This window comes from Ixodes scapularis, unplaced genomic scaffold, assembly GCF_016920785.2.
Source record: "Ixodes scapularis isolate PalLabHiFi unplaced genomic scaffold, ASM1692078v2 PGA_scaffold2__306_contigs__length_199485367, whole genome shotgun sequence".
Lineage (NCBI taxonomy): Eukaryota > Metazoa > Arthropoda > Arachnida > Ixodida > Ixodidae > Ixodes > Ixodes scapularis.
Genome location: NW_024609857.1, coordinates 57,200,360 through 57,209,772, shown reverse-complemented (window position 1 = coordinate 57,209,772; position 9,413 = coordinate 57,200,360). Strand labels below are relative to the sequence as shown.

At 57.8% G+C, this 9,413-nt stretch overlaps 1 protein-coding gene and 1 pseudogene across 1 annotated transcript; both read right to left on the bottom strand.

Moving 5' to 3' along the window:
• Nucleotides 1-464: 464 nt before the first annotated feature.
• On the bottom strand, nt 465-1,876 carry LOC121048622. The gene has a single exon (XM_040505156.2). It carries the CDS (start codon nt 1,874-1,876, stop codon nt 836-838), a length of 1,041 nt encoding a protein of 346 aa, XP_040361090.1. The 3' UTR covers nt 465-835.
• Nucleotides 1,877-2,517: 641 nt separating this feature from the next.
• On the bottom strand, nt 2,518-7,799 carry LOC121836490 (annotated as a pseudogene).
• Nucleotides 7,800-9,413: the final 1,614 nt, after the last annotated feature.

Genomic DNA, 9,413 nt, shown 5'->3' with positions numbered 1-9,413 from the left:
TAAAAGATCCTATCTGGTTGTTCATCTTGCATCTTTCCTTTCCCGGTTTCTCTCGTAAAGCTCAGCTTGATCCGTTTGTGATCACTACCCAGGCTTCTGAGCCCAAGTTCATCTATGTTCATTACCTTTAGCCTATCATACATCCTATGCGACATTAGTGAATAATCTATCGTCGAATGCAAACTCCCTACCTCCCAAGTTATGAGCCCTTCACACTTCTCGGTACTGTTGCATAAAACCAAGTCATGTCTTTCACACATATCTAGCAGCATGTTACCTGTCGAATCCGTGTACCCGTCCATATCTTCAATGTGTGCATTCATGTCTCCTAGCATAATAATCTCACATCCCCTCCCTAGTTCATTAATGTCACTTGCTATACATTCTATAATTCTTTTGTTTTCCTCTTTGGCATCTGCTCCTGTCCACAAATACACAAAGCCAAGTAGTGTTTGCTCCCCCGCCACTTTTCCTTTTAACCATAAATGTTCCACACAATCCTGTTTGACCCTTTGCCAATCCGTACTTTTATGAATGAATGCCCCAATTCCACCTCCTTTTCTGTAGCCTGCTGTTCTATTGCAATATTCCCACGCATAGTCTGGGTTACAGGGTGGTTGCTCTGTGTCCCTAAGATGCGTCTCCACAAACCCATATACCATTAAATTCTCCTGTCTCAGCTGCTCTTCTATTTCCTCCCATTTCAGCCTATTCCTGCCACCTTGCATGTTAATATACCCTATGTCTGAAAAAACTTTCCGCTGGCATTTATGTCTATTACTTCTACGGCCTCTACGCTTCTTTGCCATTGGTTCCTCTTCCGGTTCACCTTCGCCTACTCCGGAGCCCTCAGGGCCCTGGGTCCCCCTAAAAAAGCTGTTGCCTGGCAACCTATCCTACTGCCTACCCTCCTGCCCGTGGCACCACTGTAGTGGATGCCATCCTGTGCAAAAGGGTGGGAGCCAGCCTCGTACACGTCCCTGTTCACCTCCATTACGCCGTACCCAAGTCGTCGGCTCATACCCCTAATGACCCGGTTAGCTTCAACTACTCTCCTTTCCATCCCGCTAGACTGTCCCTGGACCTCTGGGATTGTGCATATGGTCACATGCACTTTCTCAGAGGCCTCCCTAAGCTTACGCAACCCCACCTCCAGCTGTCTCTCAAGGTTCTGGCTTCTTCCCTTCAGCACATCGTTGAGACCAGCATGGATAACGACTAGGTTCTCGTTTTCCATGTTGTCCCATACTACCTCCCGGGCTTTGGCCATTGCATCTACTATGCACTTACCTGACTGGGCCTCCACCTTCACCCGCCTGTCTGCCCTCACCTTTGCCAACACGCCCTCCTCGACCCTCGCTATGTTGGAATCTCCCACAACCAGCACCCTCCTGCGCTCGAACCGTTCGTCCCCAGCCCGCGACTGCTGCCCTCCGGATTGCGGCACCTGGCCCGCCTGCCGCTGCGGTGCTCCTGCCCGCCGTACGGGACTGCCGCTTGTCACCCGGTCCGTCGCCGCCTCTGCCTCATCCGGAACCTGCTGTGCTACAGCGCTGTAGGTTCGTGGTGCCTCCGTGCTATCGCTAGCTCCCGCCGCCTCTTCCCGAGCACCCACGCCAGCCTCGCCCTCCACATGACGCTGGCCCGACACGGGTTCACCCTCCGCCCGCGCCAAGAGCTCCACCCGCTCTTCCAGCCTGGCCCGCTTTTCCCGCTCCTCCCGAAGCTCGCCGGCCAACCGCTCCACCAGGCCTGCGCTGCCCGCCTCCCTCCTCAGCAGCTCGCCGACCTGGGTCTCCAGCTCCGCACGCTTCTGACGCTCCAACTGCAGCTCCCGCCTGAGCTCCTCAACGCCAGCTGCCCGTTCCCCCTCCATCCTCTGAACGGCCTCGTCCAGAATTGCGCACATCCGGCACGTGAAGCTCCGGGCCTCCTCGGCGTCTGCCAGGCTCTCGAAGTCCGTTTCATCTAAAAAACACCGCTTTCTCTCCTAGCCACCAGTGGCTAGGAGAGAAAGCGGCGCGTCGGGAGCCGAATTCGAGATCCCGATCGACCCCGCGGCAACACGACCATGTGATCGTGTCGCGGCCAAGATTGGCCGAATGGTTTGATGGGCGCCCTCGTGAATTCACGGTGCGCCATACTCCCCTCTCCTAAAAATCGAAGTACGCCGGAATTCAGACGTACGGCTAGGCTGCTGAAAACACCGTCGCTTGGTTTGGCCTGGAGACCCCCCACACGCACACACACACCGCTGGTCCCATGGGTCGTCCTCACTGAGGTCCATCAGTTCGCCCGAGACCTGGGGTGCGCGGCCACCGCACACCTCACAGTAGACTTTGCCGACTTCGGCTTGGCGGCAACCTCCGGGGCAACGGGGTCCTTGAGCAGTGTGCCTGGCCACCATGAGACTGCCCCCCCCCCCCCCCCCCAGGAAGTGGTGCACTGGAGAGGGACTGTGGTTGTGACCCAGCTGCGACAGCCCTCCCGGAGCGCTGTGGGGCTGGAAGTCCAATGTCACTGAGAACTGCACCTCGGCCTCCTGTGTGGCGTCGCGGACGTCCAACGAGGCTCCCCGAGCTGTGGTTCCGGCCGGGGAGTACGCCGCCCGAAGACGAGGAGTTCAGCCCAGGCTGGTGTTTGTCCAAACGGCGACTCCTCCTTTCATCCTCTCCCAGAGAGGACCATTCGGTGCACACCAAGTTGCGTCTCGAAGCAGTAGCCGCAGGGGCGATGACGCACAAGATGGGAAAAGTCCAAGGCGAGCGCCCAGCGAGGGAGCAGTACCCCAACACCAACAGCAACGCCTCACACAAAAAAAAGAAAAAAAACATTCAAAGCAAAAACAAGAAAAACAAACACTGAGGGTTCCGAGGCACCCTCCCCCCACCCACAAAGAAAAACAATACAAAAAAAATGCCGGGAACGCCGATTTCGGATCGCTCCCCCTCTTCTTCCCTTTCCCGGGTTACGGAACGCCGATTTCGGATCGTCCCCCCTCTTCTTCCCTTTCCCGGGCCACGCACTCTACGAAGTTCCGATCCCATCGGGTTGCCTCCGGCTACGCGTGTTGTAGCTGTGCCGCGGTGGTCCCAGGAACTCCTGAGATCGTTGGCGCCCGCGAATGCCCCTTTGCGGCCGCTTGACCGGCTCATCCCCTTCCCTGGGGAAAAAGGGTTTCAGTTCGCCGATGTGAACTGTCCCGCGGACGAGATCAGAATTCTGGTCCCTCAGCGTGTATGTCAGTCGAGACTTCTTGGAATCGATGACAAAGGGGCCAACCCACTTGGGGGCCAACGCCGCCGAGAAGAACTTACTCGCATCGCTCTGCACGTGACTTCGCCGCAGAACGGTGTCGCCCACCTCGAACTGCGCATCGCGGTGCGCTTTGTCATAGGTGCTCTTCTGCTCCGCCCGCGCGCGAGCCCTGTTTCCGCGGGCGGCGTCCAGCGCCCGCGACAGTCGCTCTCTTGTGCGCGTCGCGAAATCCTCGTGCGAGGGCACCGCTCTGGCCGCGCTCTGTCGCGGGCGAAGAACCGCATCGGTCGGCGTAGAGAGTTCTCTGCCGAAGTTCAAAAGCGCCGGCGTGAACCCAGTGCTGCGGTTGAGGTTGGACCGCAATGCAAACGAAATCGAATCCAAGTGCAGATCCCAGTCCCGCTGCTTACGAGCATACGCCCCGAGCAGCGGCTTGATGTCGCGGTTCCGCCGCTCGGTCACATTTGCTTGTGGATGGTAACACGAAGTCTTACAATGCTTAATCCCGAGGGCCTGGCAGGTTGCCGCGAAGACTTTCGAGCAAAATATCGAGGCGTTGTCACTCACCAGTCTCTCGGGGAACCCGTAGCGACACCAGACTTCGGACAGCCTGCTCAGGACTCCCTTGGCTGTCACCTTCCGCATTGGAAACATCTCGACGAATCCGGTGAAGTGGCAAGTGACTACCAACACATGTTGATAGCCTCCGCTTGACCGCGGCAGGGGTCCCATCAAGTCGCAGGCCGCGATCTCCCATGGCCGCGTACTCACGATGGGCTCGAGCAGGCCAGGTGGTCTGCCGCCCCTGGGCTTGCGCTCTTGGCACACTGCGCAGCTACGGACATAACGGCACAGCTGCCCCTTCATGCCCGGCCAGGTAGCGAAACGGCGCAGCTTATGCCACGACTTCGGTGCACTGCCGTGACCGTCCGCATCGTGGTAGTGACGCAGCGCTGCCACTCTGTGATCGCGGGGAATCACGGTCTTGAACGACTCACTTGAATCGCTCTCTTCCGGGAAGTAGCGCAGCAGGACGCCGTCCCCATCGATCAGGTAAGATTCCAGCTCACCTGCTTCGATGTCTGACTCCTGGGCGATGGCACTTGGCCCTCTCGGTGTTCCGGAGTGCCGGAGCGTCTTTTCGCCCGTCTGGTCAGGATCCATCTCTTGCCTGAGCCGGTCGAAGATAGCGCGACAAAACGAATCGCTCTGCTGCGCTTCGTACAGTTCCGTTCGGTTGAACGCCGGTCCCAGTGAGGTAATCGCCTCAGCCAGCTGCGCGACGCCGCCACAGTGGGGAGCGGAGCGCGAGGCGGGATTTCCCGTCTCCTGGGGGATGGCCCCGCCTCCGTAGTCTGCTGCCTCGCGCGGTGGGGGAACCACGGGTGCGCGGGAGAGGGCGTCGGCCACCACATTTGTCGTGCCCTTCCGGTACCGAATTCGGTACTCGTACTTCTGCAGTGTCAAGGCCCAGCGCGCCAGTCTTCCGGCGGGTTCCTTGATTCGGAAGAGCCACGCGAGGGCCATATGGTCCGTCTCGATCGTGAATTCCGTCCCCTCGACATAATGATCGAACTTCTTAAGAGCAAAAATGATGGCGAGGCATTCGCGCTCACTCACCGTGTAGTTCTTCTCTGCCGGGTTCAGCGCCCGGCTGGCAAATGCCACCGGGCGGATCTCTCCCTCGGTCTCCTGCAAGAGCACCGCGCCGAGTCCCTGGTCGCTGGCGTCCGTCTGGATCGTGAAGGGCCTATTCAGGTCTGGCAGTTTGAGGGATGCTGTACGCGCCAAGGCCTCGGTCAGCTGGAGGAACGCCTCCTCCTGCGGCGCCTCCCAGCTCCAGGGAGCCGCTTTCCTCAGCAATTGCGTGAGGGGTGCCTGCATGGCTGCGCAGTTCGGGATGTAGGCTCGGTAGTATCCTATCATGCCGAGAAAACGGCGCACTCCCCCGACATCGGTAGGGACTGGGAACTCCAAGATCGCCCGCAACTTGTCCGCGTCGGGGGAAACTTTTCCTCTCTCGATCCGGAATCCCAACAAGCTGATCTCAGAAGCTCCAATTTGGGCTTTAGTCGGGTTAAGTGTGAGGCCGGCCATCCGCAGTTTGCGCAACACGTCCTCGAGGTGACGAAGGTGGTCCTCGAAAGTTTCCGAGTACACAATGATGTCGTCCAGGTACGCGAGCGCGTGCTGCCACTTGGCATCTCCGAGCACCCCGTCGATCAACCGCTGAAATGTCATCGGTGCACCTGTTAATCCGAACGGCATCCGAGTGAACTCGAACAAGCCTCGGTGACACACGAATGCAGTTTTGCTTTCGTCGCCCGGGCTCATCTCCACTTGGAGGTAGCCTTTGCTTGCGTCGAGGGTAGTGAAATACTTCGCCTTCCCCAGATTCGAGATGATTTCTTCGATGCTCGAAAATGGATACGCATCTTTTACGGTCACCGCGTTCAAGCGCCGATAATCGACGCAGAGTCTCGATGTTCCGTTCTTCTTGGGCACCAAAACCACCGGGAATCCCCAGGGGCCTGATGACCGGCGAATGATTCCCGACTTCAGGAGCTCATCGACTGCGGCATCTATCGCTTTTCGCTTCGCCAGGCTCACAGGACGCGGATTGGACTTCCAAGGGCGTGCGTCCCCAGTTTCAATGCGATGTTGCACCTGCTTAGTGCAGCCCGGCTGTTCGGTGAACATTTCGTCAAAGTTGTGCAGCAAAGCCGCCAACCTCTCTCGCTCTGGTCGAGACAGTCCATCGGCATTGGCCAACGGGTGGCCCATTCCGTCGCAGTGCTCGGCGGAGCTCGGAGTTGGGTGACTCATGGCGTCGTCGCGGTCGGTTCTTTCCTGTTCTGTCGCTTTTCCCAGCGCTGCCGCCATGGCCCCCATGGAGTGCTCTCGGAAACTTGAAAGGGGTGCATGTGCCCCCTCTCGGTACCCGCCACTTGCCACGTCAATGATGATGCCGGTGTGGGCCAGGAAATCCCGTCCCAGAATGATGGGCACTGTCAGCCCGGCCAAATGGACGAACCGCTGTCTCTGCGCCCGTTGATTCCAACGTACCACGAGACGCACTGCTCCCCTCGAGGTCGTCGACCCACAAGCCAACTGGAAAGTGGTCTCCCCATGCCTCACCCGAACGGACTTCTGTTGGAGATGCCTGAGGACCTCGTCCCCAATTAGCGACGCACTAGCCCCGCTATCCAGAAGAGCTGCGAACTCCTTTCCCGCCACCGTCAGGGAAATAAATGGGGCCGCGGTGCTTGTCACTGTTCCGACTCGATACGCCGTCGGCACGCACACAGTCGATGGGGTGTCGGGGACCCGCTCGTTGGTCTGTTTCGCCGCCGATAACTTTATCGGCGGCCTCCTCCGTTTCCCGGTATCTCCCTTGTGCAGTCGCGCCTATAGTGCCCGATTTCGTGGCACCGAAAGCAGCGGCCTCGCCAACCTGGGATAGGACTCTCCCCAGTGGGACGTGCGATGCGCTCACCCCTTTGTGGCAGCGGGTCGGCGGCAGACTGCTCCTGGGCTGCGGCGATCCGTGGTGCGCCGGTCGGCCGGAATTCCGCCGCGTGGACGGCCGCGCTCCCTCCTCGGCGTGATCCTGGCTCCAAGGCGTCATCTGTGAGCTCCCAGGGATTCCCGCTCGGCTCCCCGCTGGCCGCCGCCATTGCGGCTTCCCCCCGTCGACACCCACGTGGCACCGGCCCGTGCCACGCGCATCGGGGTTCGAGCGTGTCGATTGGTGCTGGGGGAAGGTGGTACCTGCGCTCCGCCAGTATGTCGGCCTGAACCTTGCGTGCCTCCTGTGCGAGCTCACTCAGACTTCCGAATGGGCGCCCACGCAGGTACCGCGAAAAGGTGGGATGCGCCTGCCTCACCACCCGCTCGACCTGCTCCTGGTTCGTAGCATTCGGATCGGCGATCTGCAGGAGTTCCTGCATTGCCCGCAGGTACTCAGCAAAGGGCTCAGCGGGAGCCTGCGTTCTTTCATCCAGTTCCCTGCGCATTCTTGGCAGGTAGTCTGCCGGCAAGAACTCTTGTCGGAAGAGGGCCGTGAACTCGTCGAGAGTTCCGGCTGACTCGCCCACAAGGCGATGCCACCTGGCTGCTGGGCCTACAAGAGCCACCGGCAGAACTCTGCCTAGCGTCTCCTTCTCTGTCAGGCCGGTAGCCTTCCGATATCGCTGGATTTCCAGCAAGAAGTCGGTCGCGCTCAGAGCTCGATCGCTGTGTCCGCTGTACTCCGGCACCGGAATGCGGATGAGGGTTTTTGGCGACGGCGTTTCCCTCTGCATGCTCTGTAAGGCCTGAGCGAACGCCGCAACCAACGCCGTGGATTCACGGGACATCTCCGTGCTCTGCGGCATAGACACTACTGGCGATACCGTCGGCGTTTCCGGACTCAGCCCTACGGTCATCTCCGCGGCGTTCCCCTCCGCCAACCCCGAGAGCCGTCGCTCTTTTTCCGCTTGTGTCGTCGCGACGTCCGCCAAAAACATTAAATCTGTTAGCGCGAAATTACCCGCGGCCATCCCGAACACTTGTTTGGACGTGCTCTTTCCACCTTCACAGTGCCGCGGTATAGACCCGCCAACCAGGGGGACCGCCCCGCGTGAACTTTCACGCAGTGTCGTCGACGGACGTTGCGACCGTAATTACGGCTCGCCAGCCCCAACGTTGATGCGCCATTTGTAGGAATTTGCGTACCGACGCCGATTCGCCGTTTCCCACGTGGTCCGTCAACAACCCGAGTCCAGCCTGGTTCTTTCACGGGAGCGGGATTCCGCTCCCAGTTTATTCGTACAACAAAACACAACGCTACAAAACACTTAATCTAAACTACAAATACACGCGACATTATACAAATATTTACAAACGCACGTTAAGACCAACGCTAAACACAAAGTAGGCCCTTAGGCCTCGCGTCCCGCGATATCCAGATCCGGTCGCCACCCACTTGCCTGCCAGTGCCTGCGTCTCGGTCTCGTCCGAAGTTCTTAGAGGCCTCTTGCCCCCTGCCCCACCGAGTATATATCTATCGATGGGCGAGGAGGTATCTCCTCGCCTGCCACGGGGGCGCCTGCAGCGCCCTCCAGTGGCTAGGAGAGAAAGCGGCGCGTCGGGAGCCGAATTCGAGATCCCGATCGACCCCGCGGCAACACGACCATGTGATCGTGTCGCGGCCAAGATTGGCCGAATGGTTTGATGGGCGCCCTCGTGAATTCACGGTGCGCCATAACACGCACCGTATAAACAGAAAGAACTTTAATACATGTCAAAAACATCAATCGAAAACATTTCACAAAGGAACTTTTCCCATACGTAAGCAGTCTTAAGTTCTCTGTCGAAGTTTTCTTTGTGTACAACCGCTCGACGTGTCAGCTTGATCGGCTTATCTTCCAACTCTTAAATTTGAGTTTCACTGAGTTTTTGTGCACAGTCCAATGATGCGAAAACACAGCTGCAAGGACAACTCGGGCTGTCCCCTGTTCACCCCAAGTTGGTAGGCGTAGACTCGCCTCGCATATTGACTGAAAATGACCCGTTGCACGTAAGTTCCAGATTCCCATCTTTCACAATCAACTCTGTGGAGAACGTTGTGGGAGCGACATTGAAGTCCTTATCAGCCTTACTCTTCGGCCATGCTTCGATAGGAATCTTGGTATTCTGGTCAGCACCGAGGAGCAGGGTAGGCTGGGAACATTGCGCGAGGAGTTGACGTTTTATACTGCAGAAGTGTTGTAAGTTGGGCAAGTTGGTATGAAGACATAGTGAACAGAAATGCACAAAAAGACAAGGACAAAGCGAAAAAACAGGCACAACACACAAGTACTTGTGTTTTGTGCATGTTCCTTCCCCTGTTTTTGTCGTTTTGTGTGCTATTCTCTTCACTATTTTCCATACTGCCATGGTCTGTGCGTCAGCTGGAATCTTTAGCGAGATCAGAAGAGGTTCGCATTGGGATACTTGAAACTTAGAAGTGGTTTCTAGCTTTGAAAGCTCAGCCGCGCAGTTCACATGCTCTTTTATTACTTCTTGTCTCACCATCTAGAAAATTAAAATGTCCTCGGAAAACACGTCCTGTTCGTTAGCTACCATTGTGTTCCCGGGAGCTCTACAGCAAGATTACAACACTGGACACCTGT